Raw genomic sequence first — 20,390 nt, forward strand, 5'->3', positions numbered from 1 at the left:
AGAGAAACCCACAATAGGTCGGACAACCCAGTTTAAAATTACCTAATTCCTCCTGTTGTCTCTCCTGGTAGATCAAGGGACAAGCACAGCTGAAAACATCTGCCCAGCAGATAGCAAAAGCAAAGCTAAACCCAGGGCTGGGCTTCTGGTCACCCACGTCTGGCCTGATGGATGAGCGTGGCAAATCCGTTCCCCAGCCCACACCACGAGCTGCTGGGATGACGGGATCGCTCTCCGCCAACAGCCCCTTTGGGATCTATGGAAGAGAAGTTCTGCACAAGTTTCGGTTTGCATTTTTACGGGCACAACATCTAGATGAGCTGCTCCTTCATCCACTAGTGCCTCGCGTATTCTAGACGGGAGCTGGGATTCTTCTACCCAGGGCAATCCTTCCTTAATAATTCCAGTGACAACAGAAACAACTCCCACGTGCATTTTTCTGACCCCAACGTGGAAAATCTTCATCTCGATGCTGGTGCTAGGATGAAATATCTGGCTATGCAGTGCTGTGGGCTCACAGCAAATCTATTGCATGGCCAGGACCAGTAAAATACAGCATAGAGGGCATATGCAGAATGTAAATAACGTAAATATTTATCATGCATTTGTGATATTCAACATTTCTATCTGAGATGCATAGCTGCTGCAAGATTGGCTTGTCTCTGAGGGTTGGATGTCAAAGAAAGCGCTTCTCCTGAAAATGGCCTGAGGGATCTTCCATAAGTATAATCTGAACCGTTTCTTCACAAAAGCATAGAGCAAGGGGTTGACACAGCAGTGGACAAAAGACAAACTCTCCGTGATCTGCATGGCGTAGTCCAGTTGCCTGCTGCTTTCACAGCTCCTGATCACACCGACGTCTTGCAGGGAGTGAAGGATGAGGACAATGTTGTAAGGGGACCACAGGACAAAGAAGACACCCACCAGAGTAAAGACCAAGCAGAGTGCTCTCCTTGAGCCAGGCATCTGAGACATGGTGAGGACACACACTATGCGGGAGTAGCAGAACATCATGAAGAGGAAGGGGAAAAGGAAACCCAGGGTGTTCTGCATGACCCGAAAGATAATTTTCCAAAATAAGTGCTTCTGGCCATAATCATGGGTGCACATGATGGTTTTGTTGCGGATTTGCCTTGTGGTGGTGAAAAGGCCATCAGGAATGGAGAGGAGTATGGAAAGGACCCATAATACCAACAAGATGAGGACGGACTTCCTCCGTGTCATGAAGCCACGAGGAGAGCAAGCATGAACTATCTGCAGATACATATCCAGACTCATGCAGCTCACAAAAAAGATGCCACTGTAGAAATTCACAGTGTACATGGCACTTAAGACTGGGCACAATATGTCCCAGGTCACCCACTGAGCAATGTGCAGAGCCCAAAAAGGAAGGGTTAGTAGCAAGAAGAAGTCTGAAATCACCAGGTTCAGCAGATACACTTCGGTCATCTTCTTTTTCTTCTTGATGTGCATGATGAGGACTATAAAGAGGAGAACATTCCCAGCCAACCCGACCAGGAAAACCAGGGTGTAAAAAGATGGCAAGAATACTCTGGCAAAGGACAGTACCTCTTCTTTTGTGCAGAGGCCATACTGCATGTAATCCTCCTCGTCCAAGTACTCGTACGGGTAGTCGCTCGAATTGGCAGCATCCAGCAAGGGTGAAGTGGTTGTTGTTGCCAACTTTGAAGCTGCGTTTGACGAGTGGCTGCCTAGGAACCAAAGACAAGTGAAGGGGATCAAAATGTTCCAATCCACCCGAGAAAGACAAACTTCACATCACATCACATCACAGAGGGTTCTTCTCTAGGCCATAGGATTAAATTTTGCCACCTTCTGAGAAGTATTTTGTGTCCTGCGCTCCCTGGTCTTTGCCTATGGCGTGGGGACAGCTGTTGGCACATACATATATAAAAAAAAAAAAATTCTGGTATCCCTTACTCCGACACATTAAAAATTGAAAGTAAAAAAGAGCACGGTCTCCTCTGACATAACTCGGCACTCTCTCCAGACACCACTGCAAGCTTTTGAGGAAGCTTTTGCTCTAGATTACGGGAAATCCACTCTGCTGTCAGCTGCTTTAGATTCACTCGGGTCGTTACTGAGAAAGCCGCATCTCGATCCTCAGCGAAGCAGAACCTGCCACCAGCGCCTTTCTGTTGGTGGGGCTGCTCCCAGAGGTGAAATGCTGAACATCTCAGTGCTCCTGGTAGGACAATGACCCCTCTCTGTGCCCACTCTAGGACACCAAGACATGGATTTTTGTAAAAGGTATTAAGTGGAAAATATAGAATCATAGAATGGTTTGGGTTGGAAGGGACCCTAAAGATCATCCAGCTCCATCCTCCTGCCATGGGCAGGGACACTTTCCACTAGAATCACAGAATCCCAGAATGTCAGGGGTTGGAAGGGACCTCGAAAGCTCATCCAGTGCAACCCCCCCGCCAGAGCAGGAACACCCAGATGAGGTTACACAGGAAGGTGTCCAGGCGGGTTGGAATGTCTGCAGAGAAGGAGACTCCACAACCTCCCTGGGCAGCCTGGGCCAGGCTCTGGCACCCTCACCGGGAAGAAGTTTCTTCTCAAATTTAGATAGAACCTCCTGTGTTCCAGTTTGCATCCATTGCCACTTGTCGTATCATCGGTTGTCACCCAGAAGAGCCTGGCTGCATCCTCCTGACACTCCCCCTTTCCATATTGATCCCCATGAATGAGTCACCCCTCAGTCTCCTCTCCTCCAAGCTCCAGAGCCCCAGCTCCTCAGCCTTTCCTCACACGGGAGATGCTCCACTCCCTGCAGCATCTCCGTGGCTGCGCTGGACTCTCTCCAGCAGTTCCCTGTCCTGCTGGACCTGAGAGGCCCAGAACTGGACACAATATTCCAGATGCGGTCTCACCAGGGCAGAGCAGAGGGGCAGGAGAACCTCTCTCGACCTACTAAAAGCCGCATCCAAGGTAAGGACACGTAGACACCAGAATCAAGTCGTGAATCAAGGTTAGAGGTAGAGACTTAGCTGGAGGGATGCTGCTGGAGTCAATTCTGCATGAGGTTGAAACCCTGCTGACCAAGGAGGGTGAGGGCGATGGAGTTGGCTGCTCCCCAAGACTGCGGGGTGGTGTGACTGTTTAGACAGCTGCAGTCCAGATTTCAGGAAACGGTGACTGATTTGGAGAGCTTCCTACTTTTGGAGTCTGATTTTCAGAAGAAAAAACACACACAAGAACACTACAAAGGTTTCATCTTCCAAAAGCCACCCAAACTGGGCAACGGCTGTCGCTGAAGAGCCCATCTCCTGCACACAGGGATGGGATCCGCCTAAGCCATGTTGGTATCATGAAGGTTAATGTGGGTTTCAAAAATCAAGACTCATCCCCAGGCTCTGACAGCAAACTAGAGCTGTCACAGGGAAAAACAGCTCAAATACTCCTCCGCTCCTAAAACACACCAGTTTTCAGCCAAAGCTGCCCATCACTCCCCCCAGGACTCTTTTTTTCCAGCAATCCCAGAACAGGCATGGTTGTGTTGTTCCCTATTTCAGCCACTCCTGCCTTGCTCTCCTCAAGGATCTGTTTCTGCCCAAGAGACCTGCAATGAGGCTGTTGGTCCCTGGTCATGCTACACATCCCAAGGAGGACACATCCTAAGGAGGACACACCCCACGGTGGCTTTGAACTTCTAGGGATGGCTCCCACCCCACGAACACCCCCGGAAAGGGGAGACCCCCCCCACAAAGTGGGTTAACGAATCACCCAAGGAGTGGGATGCTGAGGATGCCCGTGGGTGTGCAGCCCTAAGGGGTGAAGATGATGACGTACCTGTTTGCAGTCCCGTGTCTAAAATCGCTTGAATACCCATTCCAGGCAAATACAGGTGGTTGAAAAGAAAATAAAATTTGGGTTGGGCTGGATCGAAGCGTTTTCTTTCTGTGTCGCAGTCCTTTAAAGAGTGCCGCAGGGCATTTCAGCCACGGAGAGAAGAGCTCTGCCACGGAAGAGTGCCAGAAAAAAATATTTTTCTGGGAATGAGCGTTTTTATTTTTTCTGTTTCATATTTTGGAAAAAATTAATCTTTAGCCATATGCAGTTCTGACCGTACTCCTTCGAGAGGAAACCAAAGCTGCCCACCCTCCTCATCACAGCAACACCCAGAGAGACTCCTAAACACCTTCCCCCCTCACACACACCCTCTGCATCCACATCAGGACAAGCCATCCCCAAAAACTCCCATTTCTGGGTCTCTTCCAGCCCACCGAGATGCCTTTTCTCCCTTTGCTGCATCTTTCCCCCTCCGTATCACACTGGCACTGACACTCACATTCCCAACCCGTAGCTCATAGTGGAAAACTGATGAATGCAACATGAGCTGGGCTCAGAAATTAATCCCAAACCTGCCAGAGTGCCGGTGCTTACGAGCTGGATAACTTTCAAGAAGAAAACAGAACCTCTCTGTGTTTCTTCTGCAGATTTCTCTACAAGGAAGAAGCAGAAAATGCACTTGCAGGAGCTGCTTCTCCACCGTGGGCAGTTCTCATCCTGCCAGAGGCTTGAATCAGGCTTTTAGGAAACAATTTTGCTTGTGTAAGAGCATGGGCAGGAAATGTGAGCTCAGCATGACCTCCCTGGGTTTGGCTTTTCCTGGTGTTGATCAGTGGGTGACAGAACTGGAGGAATCATGTCCGTGCCGTGTCCAACACGTGTCCCTCCACAGCACCTACAACTGGTGCCTGAACCCAGAGTGGGCTTTGTCACCTGAGATACACACCAGGACCACAGTGTCTCCTGCCACAGGTGCTGTTGGGGATCCACCTTGAGAAGTACAATCTCCTCTTCACAGAATCACAGGATGTCAGGGGTTGGAAGGGACCTCGAAAGCTCATCCAGTGCAACCCCCCCGCCGGAGCAGGAACACCCAGATGAGGTTACACAGAAGGTGTCCAGGCGGGTTGGAATGTCTGCAGAGAAGGAGACTCCACAACCTCCCTGGGCAGCCTGGACCAGGCTCTGGCATCCTCACCGGGAAGAAGTTTCTTCTCAAATTTAAATAGAACCTCCTGTGTTCCAGTTTGCATCCACTGCCCCTTGTCCTATCACTGGTTGTCACCCAGAAGAGCCTGGCTGCATCCTCCTGACACTCCCCCTTTCCATATTGATCCCCATGAATGAGTCACCCCTCAGTCTCCTCTTCTCCAGCTCCAGAGCCCCAGCTCCTCAGCCTTTCCTCACACGGGAGATGCTCCACTCCCTGCAGCATCTTCGTGGCTGCGCTGGACTCTCTCCAGCAGTTCCCTGTCCTGCTGGAACTGAGGGGCCCAGAACTGGACACAATATTCCAGATGAGGTCTCACCAGGGCAGAGCAGAGGGGCAGGAGAACCTCTCTGACCTACTGACCACCCCCTTCTAATCCCCCCCAGGTCCCATTGCCCTTCCTGGCCACAAGGGCCCAGTGCTGGCTCATGGTCACCCTGCTGTCCCCAGGACCCCCGGGTCCCTTTCCCCACTCTGCTCTCCAACAGGTCGTTCCCCAGCTTATACTGGAACCTGGGCTTGTTCCTGCCAGATGTAAGGCTCTGCACTTTCTCTTGTTCTATTTCATTAAATTTTTCCCCATCCAACTCTCCAGCCTGTCCAGGTCTCTGGATGGCAGCACAGCCTTCTGGCGTGTCTAGCTCAAGTCAGGCATCATGCGAGGGACAGCCAGAGCCACCAGGACCAAGGATCCACGTCAGCACAACGTGAAGATCTCTGCTGGATCCCATGCACCCCAGCATGCACAGCCTGGGTGGTGAGATCACCCATAAAATAGTCTGAAGTAGGTTTTTCCAGGATGTGCCAGACCAGAGTCACCCAGACGAGGACACACACCAGCCACTTGTTTAAACCCAACCTGTTCCTTTTCTCCTTCTCTCCGTTTTTCCACGCAGGAGTTTTCCACATCCACTGTGACCCTTCCCTTTTCTCCACCCCATCTCCTCCCAAACAAGCCATCTGCCCCTAATTCCCTTTTTCCCTGTTGATCCTGGGTTTGCTGCTTCCCAACTCCAGACATGGCTACAACCTCCCTCTTGTTTGTTTTCTAAAAGCTTTAATCAGTGGAAACATCTGCCATTGCCTGACAGATGGATATTAAGGTGATGTCCACCTTGCCCACCTCCCAGCTCCCCCAGACAGGATGGGACCTGCTTGGTCCCAGGGATGTGCGTTTTTGTCAGTATCCTTGGCTGCCATAGCAATAAATCTAAACCTGGGGCTCCTCTGCATCCCATTGCTTCCATTATCAGCTCCTGTCTGCAAAAACATGCAGCCAAATTCAGAAAAGCGCAGTTAGAAGAACCTAGCTGAAAGGAAAATTCACTAAAAGAAAAGCTGGTTTTGTTTTTAACGAAACCAGGACAGTCGTCGATGTAGAAATCTGCATTTTTCCCAGGAAATCTGGATAAGCCATATGCTACTTGGATGCTGCAAGATCCTCAACCCCTGTAAGAGCAGAAATGGTTGTGGAGAGGGACACAGCCAGGGCTGGTGGGTGCTGGTGGCTCTTTGGGGACAATCACACATCTTTGCCTCGCAAGCGACACCAGAATAAGGAGCTTATTGCTGTGGCTGAACATGCAAACAGTGATCAACCACAGGAGGGATGTCTTGGGGACAGTGTCATGGCACAAACCTTTGATCACCTGTCAAAGGTGTCTCTGAGAAATTGGTTTATTGGAGAGGTTTTAGAACAGCACCATTGGTGAGTGGTCACCTTCCAGTTCATTTCCCCCATCTCACCACCAAACAGGCCCATGGGTAACACCCTGACCATGCCAAGCCCATCCCTGTGCCAACCCTGGTGCAATTTATAACACCTAAACCCCACCTGCCCATGGTATATGGATTCGCTAAGAGAAATATGTTACTTTTACCCATTTCCAGGTTCGCCACCATCAGCTGGTATACGCGCGTGCCTGCACTTGAAAGATACCCTATAATAAAGATACTATGTTGGGAACATATCCATTAGCAGGGACCAAGACGCTGGTCGCAAAACCAGACGCACACAGGGATGCTACAGGTGACAGCAGCTTCATTAGCCCAGCAATTAAAATGCAATAAGTTTTTGTTTTTAATTGAGTTTTTCCCCCCCGAAGCACATATCGCGCGGAGCTTCAGGGAATTCAACGTGTCTTTGAGAGTCACTGGAGAAAGCAGCCTGCCCTGTAATTTATTACAAGATTTTAACTCCATTTGGGAGCTGGTAATTGCATAGATTTTTTTTTTTTCCCTTTCAGGCTCTGCAGAGCCCTAATGGCTTTGGCAATTAAAGTAACCAGATTACTCATAATGGGAACCACATTTAGAGAGGTACAGCGGTGCTAACAAACAGCCATCTGAGCCACTTTCTTTTATGCTGCTGGAAACGTCGCATCTCGGCGAGCGACCGTGCAGGAGCAGAAAGTCTGCGTCCCCCCGTGCTTGGAGATGGAGAGACAAATTCCCACTGCAAAACAGGGCAGGGGTTTTGGAAAAAATGACTTTTTTGTTGTTGTTTCACTTTGATGTTTCATCCCCAGGTTTAGGGGAGGGATTTCGTTACCTTTGGGATCCCAGGGGATTTTTCCTCCTGCTCCAGAGCTCAGTCCAGTTGAAGTCAGGAGCAATTTCTAGTTTGTTTTTAGGCTCCAGAGTTTCAGTTGAAGTCAGGAGGAATTTTTAGTTTGTCTTTGGGCTTCAAAATCCACTGCAGGGGCAAATTGGGCTCCACTTGAAAGCTGAAATTCAGGAAAAAAATAGTCGATGAGACAATTCACTGGCAGGAAGAAGAAAATCAGACCGAGGGAAAGCCAAGCTCTGACCTTCTCCTTTGATAAAGTGCTTCCACTTGATGCCAAAGCGCAGTTTTACACTGATACGAGTTGTTTTTGAAGCAGAAAGCTGCCAAGTTGCAGAAAAAGCTGCATCCTGCAAATGACCACCTAAAAACCGCACTTTTGGGGGTGAAACGGGTCGCCAGGTTCAACCCAAAGCCTCCGTGTTTTGCAAACCCGAGCTGTTGGTGCCTAGACGTGCTCGGGAGAGGAAAACCACGCTCAGATTCGGGCAGAGCAGCTCCCGCCCCCCCGGTTTTCGCGGGTTCCAGGGGCGGGAAAGGGCCCGCCCGCAGCGCCCCCTAGCGGCGCGCCAAGTGCTCCCGCCGTGACCCCGCACCCGCCGCAATGCGGAGAACCCACCCCCGCCATGACGTCACGGCTTTGCCCCGCCTCCCCGCCCTTATAAGGACGCGGCGTCAGCGGGCGCGCTTCCGGATTGGGTGGCTGCGGGCGGGACGCTGGGAGTTGTGGTTCTCGGCCGGGCTGGTCGGCGCCTAAGGCGAAGGGGTCGGGGCGAATCCGGCCAATAAGGGGAGGGGGCGGGGCGAATCTGGCCAATAAGAGGCGGGGGGCGGGGCCAAGCGCGGCAGGCGCCGCCGGCTTCGGGAGTGGAGTGGAGTGGGCTGGAGTGAGGTGAGGCCGGGGATCCGGGAGCAGAGGCCGGGGAGACCCCGGGGGCTGAGGCCCGGTGTGGGGTGGTGGCGCCTGGGCCTGGAGTAAGGGCAGGGGCTCGGTGTGGGGTGCGGGGACCTCGGGCTGGTGTAGGGCAGAAGCCCCATGTGGGGTGCGGGGACCTGGGCCTGGAGTAAGGGCAGAGGCCCCATGTGGGGTGCAGGAACCTGGGGCTGACGTAGGGCAGAGGCCCCATGTGGGGTGCGGGGACCTGGGCCTGGAGTAAGGGCAGAGGCCCCATGTGGGGTGCGGGGACCTCGGGCTGACGTAGGGCAGAGCCCCGCTGTGGGCTCGGTGGTGCCGGGAGGGGGGTTTGGATCTGTCACCTCCCCACCCGTGTCCCTCCCCCCGTGTCAGAGCTGTCCCCCGTGGGTGCCCCACGTGTCCCTGCTGCTGGGTCAGTGCAGTTTCGGGTGTTTACCCCCGGGTTCCTCCGCCCAACACCTGCCCCGGCCTCTGCTTGAGCTGAAGGTCGCGGGAACCTCTTACAAATTGATTCACTTCTCGAAATCGTTTCCTTGTCTGCCTCCGCCTCTTCCGAGTGACAGGGCGCTCTCGTGTTTCATTCTCCGAATGAGCCAGGCTAAAATATAACTTATATTTAGCAAATAGGAGTAATTGTAGTAGGCACAGAGAGACCAAATCCTTCGGGCTGCAGAGGAAATGGTTTGCACGTTTAATTTAAAAAGAACAGCCTGATGAAATGGATGTGCACAAAATGCTGCTTAACCAGGGAATACAGCCACGTTTGAAATTTATATTTTGCAAGTGATTACCAGCCTGTGCTTAAGTTAAATTCCTGTGAGTCTGGAGTAATTCATGGGAGGCCAAGCTGTATTTTGCTGCTGAGCCTGTTGGTGGCAAAACTGCAACAATACAGGTAGCGATTTGTGGTGTTGTTGAGGAAAACTGAGCAGGCAGAAACAGGCACTAATTGAAGAATGATGGTTCTGCCAAGCAGGTCTGTATGTGACAAGGACAGCAGGACAAGCTGTCATGTTTCGGTGGATGGTCTCACTGGTTGGGTGATGATGGGTCAGTGAGTAGAGACCTTCTTGTGGTTGCTGCTGCTTTTTTTTTTTCACCTGGGGACAGGTGAGAAATCACCTGCACTGCAATAGGAACCACTCGTCTTCCTGATGCGTCCACACGTGGATCTGTGTCTATCAGGGGCTTCAAGACTCACTCTGGTTCCTGAGCAGCTGCCATTTCACACTCTGTGTTCTCCAGCAAGAGTCTGAAACCTGTTGAAGGGGTGAATGAGGTGGGATGAGGCCATAGTAGCCACCGTAGCGCTGACCTTCCACAGCGGCTTGTGCTTTCTTTTCCCCCAGAGGGCTTCTCTTGCTGCTCTTGGCAGGGGGTGAAAGGGGAGGAATGAACTTTTCCGAGGTCAGAGCAGCTGTTAAGGAATAGCCTGGGACAACAAAGCAGGATGCACATCCTAAAAGAAAACGCAGGCAGTGGCCAAAGCTTTCAGCGGCTTCTCGCTGCCTGTGAGCATGTGTTGGGCTGCTGGGACCTCTCGTAGTATGAAAAAGGATGGCAGGAATTTGTTGCTTTGCTTTTTTTTTTTCTTCCTGTCATTACCTGTTCTAGTTTGCAATTATCTTGTTTCCCAAGACTTCACTTGAATTAAATCATCTGTGTGTAGCTCATCAGCTCGTTGTGCTTGTACCTCACTCTGTGGTGGAACACACAAGGCATTTTCTTCTTCTAAAAATTCTCTTAACTTGATGTTTTTAAACCCTGAAGATTCTCTGTCTTTGCAGCCACCATGTCACCCGGTCAGGAACCTGTTTTCCCTGAGTATGAGACTGAGGCCAGCCAGACGTCAAAGCTGTTAAGGAAATTTAAAGAGACGCCATTTGTACCCATCGGTAAGTTTAAAGGTGAAGAAATGTGACATAGTTCTTTCTGTTTGTGGGCAATCAATACAGTAAACATGTTCACTGCTCACCGATTGCCTGTGAACGGGAAATTATTTTGAAATTACTTCTTGCTGTAGGTTTTCTGCGTGGTGATAACAGTGCCCGGAATGGTATTTGTTCTGCAAGAAACAGAGAAATTAATGAGGCTTGTTATCTTAAATAGGAAACTCAGAACCTACAATTACCAAAAAAACCCAACAAACCCTGAAAGACTGTTCAGGTGAGCTTAAAACACACGTTCAGGTGATCGTGTTGGGGGGAAGGTATGTGTTTTGCAGCCGTTCTGGAGTGTGGTTACTGGGAACTGTGCGATCACTACAAAGTGACTTTCAAATCAACAAAACAGAAATATTTAAAAAGAGCTCAGCTGCTAAACATTTCACCCCCCTCTGCTGCCATTCCTTAGTTTAAAATGCGTTTTCTTAGTAGGTTTGTGGTTCCCCAGCTTGAGGAGGTTGTTAAAATTCTCAGCCTCTCTGCTGAGACCCCAAAAAGCCTCTGAGGAGACAGAGGAGCAGTCGTGTTCATCCCAAGAGCTTTCCTCCCGTCAGGAACTGGCTCTGACATGAGAGACGTTTTGATTTCCAGCCACCTTATATGGTGAGCAGCCGGGTCACTCGGGTTGAACTGTTCCACGTGTTTGCCAGCAGATAATCCGTCACTGGCTTCTGCAGTCACAGGACTTTGTTTTCCAGCTCACTAGGGCATACTATGAACTCCAGGAGTTCGAGTTCTCCCAAGCAAATTGGCACAATTTACCTTCAACCTGTGCCAGAGCTAGTTTGAAGGCCCTAAAATTCTTAATTGGTATTTAATGAAGCTGCCACGTGGTCATGCAGCAGTGAAGGAAGGGTTTACAGCTTCATGAGTGGGGCTGGTAATATTCCTGTTCAGGGAAACAAGCCGTCTGGGCTCTCGGCAGTAAAACACACACATCACTTAAAACTTGGCAGCCTCCTTTGAACTATGGAAATAATAATCTTAAATATGGAACGAAGTGGATGGAATTGGGAGATTTTGTGCACTGCTGCTGTGTGTTCCGTGAGAGCATCAGTGTAGGCGGGTTGGAGGTGGCAGAGCTGGGGCTGTGTTTGGTCCGAAGGACAAAAAGCGAACTTCGGCTGAACCTTGGTCCCCACAGCACTGGACAAGTATCGTATGACTTGTCCTGTCCCAGTGAAGCTGGCCAAATGTGATGACACCCAGAATAGCAACCTCAGCAGGCCGGTGGGTAGGTTGGGGTGTCTCCACACACTGAGGGTCCCAGCTGCAGCTGAGTGGTGTTCTTGCGTGGGAGCTTCTGTCCCGGAAAGAGGGTGCAAGCAGCACGGGTGCTTTCTGAAAAATACCTGAGAAACTCTGACACCTTGAGCTACTGCTGTGGCATTTTAACATTAGTGGAAATCATGGAATGGTTGGGGTTGAAGGGACCACTGGAGATCATCCAGTCCAACCCACCTGCTAACGCAGGGTCACCAGAGCAGATCACACAGAGTCGTGTCTAGGCGGGTTTGAATGTCTCCAGAGAAGGAGACTCCACAACCTCTCTGGGCAGCCTGGTCCAGGCTCTGGCACCTCAAAGGAAAGAAGTTTCTCTTCATGTTCAGATGGAACTTCCTGTGTTTCAGTCTGTGCCTGTTGCCCCTCAACTTGTTGTTGGGCACCACTGAAAAGAATAGATTCAAGAATCATTTTGGTCTGAAAAGACACTCAAGATGATTGAGTCCAACTGTTAACCCAACACTGTCATTAACCCATGTCCCTGAGAACTTCATCTCCATGCCTTTTAAACCCCTCCAGGGATGGTGACTCCACCACTGCCCTGGGCAGCCTGTTCCAATGCCTGACAGCCCTTTCCATGAAGTAATTATTCCCAATATCCAATCTAAACCTCCCCTGGTGCAACTGAGGCCATTTTCTCTCGTCCTATCCCTTGCTACCTGGGAGAAGATACAGACCCCCTCTGGCTCCAACCTCCTTTCAGGCAGTTGCAGAGAGCGAGAAGGTCTCCCCTTAGCTCCTGTTCTCCAGGCTGAACCCCCCAGCTCCATCAGCTGTTCCTCCTAAGAGTCTAGTTCTGTTCTCTTGACACCCACCCTTGAGATATTTACAACATTGATAAGATCCCCTTCTCCAGGCTGAACAGCCCCAGCTCTCTCAGCCTTCCCTCGTAAGAAAGATGCTCCAGCCCCCTCAGCATCTTTGTAGCCTCCACTGGACTCTCTCCAGTAGCCCCTCACTCTTCTCTGCACTGAATGAGGTGGCAGCACTTGAGCAAAACCAGCAATAGGCCAGGACTTGCCATTTACAAAAAAACCCAGGGTGGTTAGATCAAAAGGTGATTATTCCCAGGCGATCTTGTTTAGGTGGGTCATCGCATGTCTCGATGTCTTGGCTCTGGGCTCAGAAGGACGTTTTCCTTGCCTTGCAGGGATGGCCGGCTTCGCCGTGGTGGTCGGCTATGGGCTGTACAGGCTGAAGCACAGAGGTGAGATGAAAATGTCACTTCACCTGATTCACATGCGTGTGGCAGCCCAGGGCTTCGTCGTGGGAGCACTAACGTGCGGTACGTATCCGGCAAACTGTGGAGAGCGTCTCGCATCCCTTCTCTGAGTGGATAATACAGCATGTGTGGAATATCCTCGGGGTGGAAGCGTCCAGGCAGTTGTATTTCAGGATGTTTATGGTCGTTACTGATGTTTGCTCAGCCTTTCTAGAGCAATGAGATATTTAAGTACATGTATTTAATATTAAACTGCATTAACTTTGAGAATAGAAGTTTTGGCTACTTTTAGACATGGGAAGTTCTGCAGATGTCAAAATTAGATGCAAATTAGAAAACAACCATCTGACATTTTTTCCCGTGTAAATATGTTGCTGTTCCTGAATTTAATGCATTGAAAAATCAGCCTGTGTAGACTGTGGTATTATGTATTTTTTATATATATATATATATATATATATATATATACACACACACACATATATATTCAGGACTGGAATTGTATCCCTGCATATACTGAGTGATTTGTACATCTCAGGTCTTGTATTGCAGCTGTGTATGTGTGTAAATGTATATCCCACAAAACGCTGTTTGTCTGTGCTGTATTCCCAGAAGGTACAACAGAAAAGCTTCACTTTGGCTGCAAAGTCAAGTCAAATTGGCTGAGGCATCAGCATTTCATGTACAGAATATTTTCATATCCACTTTGTATATGAAGAATTTTGTAGTGTTCATCACTGCCATTTAAAAAAAAAAATACAGATGGCAAAAGAGGAAGGGAAACTTTATTTTTATTGCTGGTAATAACTCCTACTGTTCAGATTTTGAAACCTGGTATTTCCTATTTAACTCAGCTTTCTAATTGTCCTTGTATTTCTGTCTTGCAGGTGTGCTGTATTCAATGTTTCGGGAGCACCTGATGAAGCCCAAGGAGGAAAGGAAAACCGACTGAAAACCTCTGTCCTGGTGGCGGCCTGTGTACTGTAGTTACAAACCTCATACCGAGGGGGGTTTGAGGAGAAAAAAGAATAATACATGCTATTAGAGAATTGCCCTATATTGATTTAGTTACGATACACTGTCTTGAAGCTGGCAGCCTGAATGATTGTGTGCTGGGGGAGCGGGTATCAGGGTCTGGTCCTGATTGATGCCACCATATCCCAAATTTTAGGGGGTACATTAGAGCACAATCCGTTTATCTTCCCCTCCACTCAGTCCTAAAATCGGTGACTCCTTTTTGGTGCTCTTACCCAAAACCACAAAGTCTGAACCAGCTTCTGTGAGGCCTCAGGCTGCCAGAAGTGCTTTGCTGTCGTTTTCTATCCTGTATATTTGTCAGACTCCAGCTTTGTGCTTTAGAAGCTTCCAGTAGCACTAAATGACTTCTAAAATATTAAGAGCTATAAACATGTATTTTTTTTCTTTAAGATGTATTTGGTATGTTGCAGCTATTTAAATGTTATATTTATTCATTGTTAATGAAGACATAGGCTCTCTATTTTTACTGTAGATTTTCAGACTCTTGGATTACTCTATTTTGTAACTTTATTTACAGTGTTCTTCTGAATAACATTTAAATGTAACATTGAAAATACACATTGTGAAAACTAAACCTTGATTTGGTGTTCTAATACTTCTAAAGCACATGATCTAGCTCAGATTTTTGCAGTTATCATTCCCTATAGGATTTTTTAAACATTTAAATCTGAAAAGCCCCCATCACCCTCAACGAGCTGTTAAAACCCTTCTCTGTGAATTGCCACCATTATTTTACACTCTAACCCCTTGTATCTCCAACAGCAGCCACAAAAATAAATGTCTTGATAAAGCCAATTTGCAAAAACCTCATTTCCTTCTGTTAGCTGACATTCCACGGTGACAGTATGATGTGTTGTTGTAATAAACACTGCAAGGTACACACTGCACATCTGTCTGTGACATTGTACAGTGCAGTGGGCAGTGAAATATGAATAAATGTGTGAGCACTGGAGATAATGCGTGTTTGGTTATGGATTTGTTGGGGGGTGGGTCCCCCAGTGCATGCAGCCACTTGTGGAGGGGTGGGGGGGAATAAAAATCACAGAATCACAGACTGGTTGGGGTTGAAGGGACCTCTGGAGATCATCCAATCCAACCCACCTGCTCATGCAGGGTCACCAGAGCAGATCACACAGGGTCGTGTCCAGGTGGGTTTGAATGTCTCCAGAGAAGGAGACTCCACAACCTCTCTGGGCAGCCTGGTCCAGGGCTCTGGCACCTCAAAGGAAAGAAGTTTCTCCTCATGTTCAGATGGAACCTCCTGTGTTTCAGTCTGTGCCCGTTGCCCCTCATCCTGTCGTTGGGCACCACTGAACAGAGTCTGGTCCATCTTCTTGACACCAACTCTTGAGATATTTATCAGCATAAATAAGATTCCCCTCTCTGTTTAACTTGTCCAGCTGAACAGCCCCAGCTCTCTCAGTCTCTCCTCATAAAAAAGATGCTCCAGACGCCTTGGCATCCTCGTAGCCCCCACTGGACTCCCTCGAGTAACTCCAGTAACCACCCGAGAGCGTGTAGGGCTATTGGAAAGGTCATTCCCAGCCGATCCGCCCGTGTTGTCCTTGAGGGTTGACACCAGAGCTCTCCCTGAAGGGTGGAGCTGGGGACGGCCTGAGGAAACGCCTCCTCCATGGCGCAGAGGCCTTTTCTCGTCCCCGCCCGCCTCCTTCCCACACCACGGGGCGGCAGGAGGAGCAGCCCCGTTGCCGTGACCCGGAGGGGCCGGTCATTCTGCGGGGGGAGGACAGAGAAAAGCCCTGGGGCCGGGAAGCGCTGCCGGGCAGGGAGCGGCTGCCAGGAACCGCCATGGCGGCCGCGCTGAGGCGACACGCGCCGGCCCCGCCCCTCCCGCCGCGCCGCTCGGCGCATGCGCGGCCCCGCCCGCCGCACCCCGTTGCTATGGGAACCGCGTGGGGCCGCGGCCCGGCCGGGAGCGGCAGCCGGAGCAACCGGGTCCGGCCCTGCCCAGGCGGGCGGCCGGCGGGAGAGGGCGGCCGGGAGGAGCCTCCCGCTGCTCTCCGGGCCGGGGGAGGCGGTTCTGGTAGGCTGGAGAGTGGGGGAGGCGCCGGCTGGGGGGTGGGGGAGGCAGCGCGGGGCTGTCAGGCCCTGTCAGGCCGCAGGGCAAGGTGGGCGTTGGGTGAGAAATGGAGGGACCTCCCTGTCCCCACACAACAGCTGTGGGGCTGATCCCTCTGTGCCAGGGGTGGAGTCGGTGCCCGGGTGGGCTGGGGGGCTAAATTTGTCCCCCAGGTCATCACTTTTACCCAGGAGGCCTGTGTGCTGAGCAGAGGCACCAGTGCTCTTTGCGCTTGTCAATGCTGAGTGCGCCTTATCATAGAATCACAGAATAGTTTGGGTTGGCAGGGACCTTCAAAGCTCATCCAGCCCCACCACTGCCATGAGCAGGGACATCTGCACCCAGGTCAAGTTGCTCAGAGCCCCATCCAGCCTGGCCTGGGATGTCTAGGTCGAGAGAGGTTCTCCTGCCCCTCTGCTCTGCCCTGGTGAGGCCGCATCTGGAATATTGTGTCCAGTTCTGGGCCCCTCAGGTCCAGCAGGACAGGGAACTGCTGGAGAGAGTCCAGCGCAGCCACGGAGATGCTGAAGGGAGTGGAGCATCTCCCGTGTGAGGAAAGGCTGAGGAGCTGGGGCTCTTGAGCTTGGAGGAGACTGAGGGGTGACCTCATTCATGGTTATACATATATAGAAAGTGAGTGTCAGGAGGATGGAGCCAGGCTCTTCTCGGTGACAACCAATGATAGGACAAGGTGCAATGGGTGCAAACTGGAACACAGGAGGTTCTATTTAAATTTGAGAAGAAACTTCTTCCCGGTGAGGGTGCCAGAGCCTGGACCGGGCTGCCCAGGGAGGTTGTGGAGTCTCCTTCTCTGCAGACATTCCAACCCGCCTGGACACCTTCCTGTGTAACCTCATCTGGGTGTTCCTGCTCCGGCGGGGGGATTGCACTGGGTGAGCTTTCGAGGTCCCTTCCAACCCCTGACATCCTGTGATTCTGTCTCCAGTCTCTTTGGGCAACCTGGGCCAGAGTTTCAACACCCTCTTTGTAAAAAAATTCCACACCCGTGATGTCCATGACAGGTGTGTAGGTAAAGGTGCTTGCAATGCATCTTTGCCCATACAGCACGTCCAGGCACACAGGGACATAACGTGCATTTTGGTGCTTTATCAGGATGATTGCTGCCTTAGTGTGAGAAAGGGCCTACGTTAATTACTCACTGGAGGGTGTGTCTTTGAAAGGTTTTACTGATTATTTTTCCTAGACCAAAGTTGCACGCGATTTTTTACTGATACTGAATGTCAAACAGAAGGAGAGGGGGTTGGAACACATCAGAAAATTGGTCATCTTTAGTCATACTAAGTAAAGCTCTAGACATTTAAATGGGTAACAATATTGTCAGTTAATGTTATCAGTTAATGCTTAGAAATGTGTGGAAAAGATGCAAGCCACGCTCTTGGAGTCTAATGCCCAAAGGCATTAGGATAAACGGATTTTCCTTCCTCTGTCAGTCCCACGTTAACCCAAAAATGGAGAGATCTACACCTTTTTTTGAAAGGTGGGAAGGAAGGCTAGATGGTTCAGTCTACGTTCCCTTTAGTCAGTATAATGTGGTTGCCACATTCGCTTGGATTTGCCCCCAACTTGCTCTTCTGTAAAAATGTTTCCTTAATCAGACCTCTTTAAAAACATTTGAAAACATTGCCTTTTGAATGCTAGAGTGAAAAAGACCTGAAAACTTTTTTGAAGACTGTTTGAAAGCTGTTTATGGAAAAAGGCACTGGGGCTGAAGAGCACAGAGGCTGAGAGGAGGAGGTGGCAGGGAGACTGCAGAGGTCAGGGAGGAAAAACTGCAAAGCAGCTGCTAGAGAAGGATGTTTTCCAAAGCAATGTTGATCTCTGCTCTCTGTTGTTTTTTATTTTCGTCTCGTTATGCTTTTAGTAAACAATGGAGTCAGACCCAACAGTGAATGAACAGTTTAAAAGCCAGTTTAAGGCTTATCAAGAACAACAGCAAAGGCGGCTGCAAAATCTAATGGAGAGGAAGAAGGAAAAGCAGAACAGTCAGAAGGGTGATAATGGCAACAGAAAGGAGACTTTCGGAATCCCGAATGATCTAAACCTGTTTGAAACAAGACAACCTGTAAAAGAAGATGACAGCAAAAGGTAAAGGTGTAGCAGCACTGTTCCTTAGGGAAGTCACAGAAATATATTTTGGATATGATCTTATGAAAGTCATATGAAGTGGACAGAGCACTTTCTGTCTTCACATATTGGGCTTTCATTATCCTAGAAGAATCTCACTGTCTCTAAAATGTTTATCCTCAGTGATTTGCGATGTGTTTTTTATTATCAGTGTCTCACAAATGAAGAGTGGAAGAACCGAGGGGTTAAGGGTGACGTGCTAGGGGCAGATAGACACTATGTGACGAAATCCAGTCACTCAGGATCACTAACATCCTCAGAACTGTTGGTTAGTTCTTTCCCAGCCTTGTAAACAAACATGACTAATTTCCAAAGACAGATAAGGGCAAAGCAGCTACTGAGTGCAAACCAAAGGCCTGCAGCATAGGAGAGTGTTCCCCTGGCTCTCTTTGCAATATAACCTGATTTAGCAGATCAAAAGACAGCCAGCTATACAGGAGGGTCTCATAGACATACAAGGTAGGGTTTTAAATCTTACTGGGCAGAGGGGTTTGTGTTTTACCTCACCCACTGGGGTAGTACCTGGATTACCAGGACATTGGACACTCTAGTGTGGATCTCCCTGAATCTTGTTTTTGGAGCTGAGTCATAATTCAGTTTACTGGAGCAGAGATTTGCAGCCCCAGCTCAGATCATTCATCTTCATCCTAGGGTATAGTCAGTCTTTCCTTCTGACCCAATTAATATTTTTTTACAAACTAGAACAGGTCCGAAGTTGGACACATCCCAAAGATGTCTACAGTTACTACAGTGTTGGCTTCTCAGGGATTTTCTCCCTGATAGTGGTGATGCCAGCTGAAGAAATTCACACTTCTGCTCCCCACTTGCAGCTGTGCTGATACACCTGTTTGCTGGAGGCTGGATTCACTTTCTAGGGGAAAGATTCTTTCATTCTCAAGTCATTTCAGTGATCCAATTTACAGCTTTAGCCTCATGGACTGTTTTATTGGCACCTTGATGGGGTGATGTACTGTGACCCAGGGGCAAGAAGGAGGAGCTGGCAGCTCTGCCCAAACCAGCAGAATATGGGTGGAAAACCACAGGCAAATACCTTTCTGACAGTTTCCCCTCCCAGAATCCAGAGTGGGGAAGGGCACCTCTACCAAAGTTCATCAAGACACTCACCAAGTTTGATTAGGCTTTAAATGCTGATCTTCCCTCTATGTTACACCGGGCAACTCCCTGCAACTCCCTGTTTCTGGAAGTTGCTTCCTTAAACGCCCAAGAGCAAAAGCTGCAGCAGAGCTGCTGTGAAGATGCAGAAAACTAGGAGTGAACCACTGAAACTTCCAGGTGCTTCTGGGAATGTGGTGTTCACGCTGTGAAAGAAATCTGTGTGCAAACAGGGAGCTGACCTTCTAGAAATTAATGCTTTCGCCATGGCATCATACATTAGAATCATGGAATCGTTTAGGTTGGAAAAGACTTTAAGATCATCGAGTTCAACTGTTAACGTTACACTGGCACTAACCCATGTCCCTGAGAACCTCATCTCCATGCCTGTTCAACCCCTCCAGGGATGGTGACTCCACCACTGCCCTGGGCAGCCTGTTCCAATGCCCAACAGCTCTTTGGGGAAGAAATTGTTCCCAAGATCTAACCCTAACCTCCCCTGGCCCAACCTGAGGCCATTTCTTTGTGTCCCTGTCTCCCCTCAGCTCCTGTTCTCCAGCTGAACCCCCAGCTCCCTCAGCCGCTCCCGTCACACTTGTGCTCCAGCCCCTTCCCCAGCTCCGTTCCCTTCTCTGAGGTGCAGAGTCCACGGTTGTCCCAGCAGTTCTCTGCCATTTACAGTTCAGTAATTTAGGTCTGAGCAACTCAGGAGCTGTTACTTACCTCTGTTTTCAGTGGCACTGACTGTTGAAAGTCGCCATTTGACATGGCAGGTGTAGCAGATTCATCTGGATTCTCCTTTGCTTATGTACATCTATATTCAGCAAACAAGTGGTTATGAGTGTATCAAATCTGGGGAGGATTTGCTTCTGGAAGGGATTCGCCAGGATATACTTTGCAGTATTCCCATGACAACACGTGAGAAACTTGTTCCAGAATAACAGGACTCCATATGCTCTGCAGTGGCGGTGATTTTAGCACGTCACTGTTTATAGCAGCGCTTGGAAAACATTCTCCTCTCAGAAGTCTCCCTTCCTCTGAGCCTTGGGAGTTAGTT

The 20,390-nt window shown here is 49.6% G+C and overlaps 3 protein-coding genes across 4 annotated transcripts in view; 2 read left to right on the forward strand and 1 right to left on the reverse strand.

Annotated features, from left to right (window-relative positions):
- Nucleotides 1–597: 597 nt before the first annotated feature.
- On the reverse strand, nucleotides 598–8,719 carry ACKR2 (atypical chemokine receptor 2). Its single transcript, XM_065630344.1, is given in 5 exon segments — nucleotides 598–1,708; nucleotides 3,817–3,884; nucleotides 3,886–3,937; nucleotides 8,189–8,562; nucleotides 8,702–8,719. Coding segments are annotated over 5 exon segments (1,623 nt in total).
- Nucleotides 8,418–14,952, forward strand: HIGD1A (HIG1 hypoxia inducible domain family member 1A). Its single transcript, XM_065630127.1, has 4 exons — nucleotides 8,418–8,484; nucleotides 10,296–10,403; nucleotides 12,886–13,020; nucleotides 13,845–14,952. The coding sequence occupies exons 2-4, from the start codon at nucleotides 10,301–10,303 to the stop codon at nucleotides 13,907–13,909; spliced, it is 303 nt and encodes a 100-aa protein (XP_065486199.1). The 5' UTR covers nucleotides 8,418–8,484; nucleotides 10,296–10,300; the 3' UTR covers nucleotides 13,910–14,952.
- Nucleotides 14,953–15,928: 976 nt separating this feature from the next.
- The window catches only part of CCDC13 (coiled-coil domain containing 13), a 35,234-nt gene continuing 30,772 nt past the window's right edge, over nucleotides 15,929–20,390 (forward strand). The window contains exons 1-2 of one of the 2 annotated variants that reach the window (XM_065629789.1): nucleotides 15,929–16,039; nucleotides 17,958–18,181. In XM_065629789.1, the coding sequence (XP_065485861.1) occupies nucleotides 17,964–18,181 (218 nt within the window). In that variant the 5' untranslated portion in view covers nucleotides 15,929–16,039; nucleotides 17,958–17,963. Of the gene's footprint in view, nucleotides 16,040–17,957; nucleotides 18,182–20,390 lie in introns of those variants that run through there. The other variant, XM_065629791.1, reaches the window with a different exon arrangement.

Source organism: Caloenas nicobarica, chromosome 2, assembly GCF_036013445.1.
Source record: "Caloenas nicobarica isolate bCalNic1 chromosome 2, bCalNic1.hap1, whole genome shotgun sequence".
In the NCBI taxonomy this organism is placed as follows: domain Eukaryota; kingdom Metazoa; phylum Chordata; class Aves; order Columbiformes; family Columbidae; genus Caloenas; species Caloenas nicobarica.

Bases quoted from the DNA above. Each gene is read 5' to 3' on its own strand.
- HIGD1A (XM_065630127.1), top strand. From the start codon at position 10,301: ATGTCACCCGGTCAGGAACCTGTTTTCCCTGAGTATGAGACTGAGGCC. The intron at 10,404-12,885 runs GTAAGTTTAAAG...CTTGCCTTGCAG, and splicing joins GACGCCATTTGTACCCATCG to GGATGGCCGGCTTCGCCGTG. The intron at 13,021-13,844 runs GTACGTATCCGG...TCTGTCTTGCAG, and splicing joins CGTGGGAGCACTAACGTGCG to GTGTGCTGTATTCAATGTTT.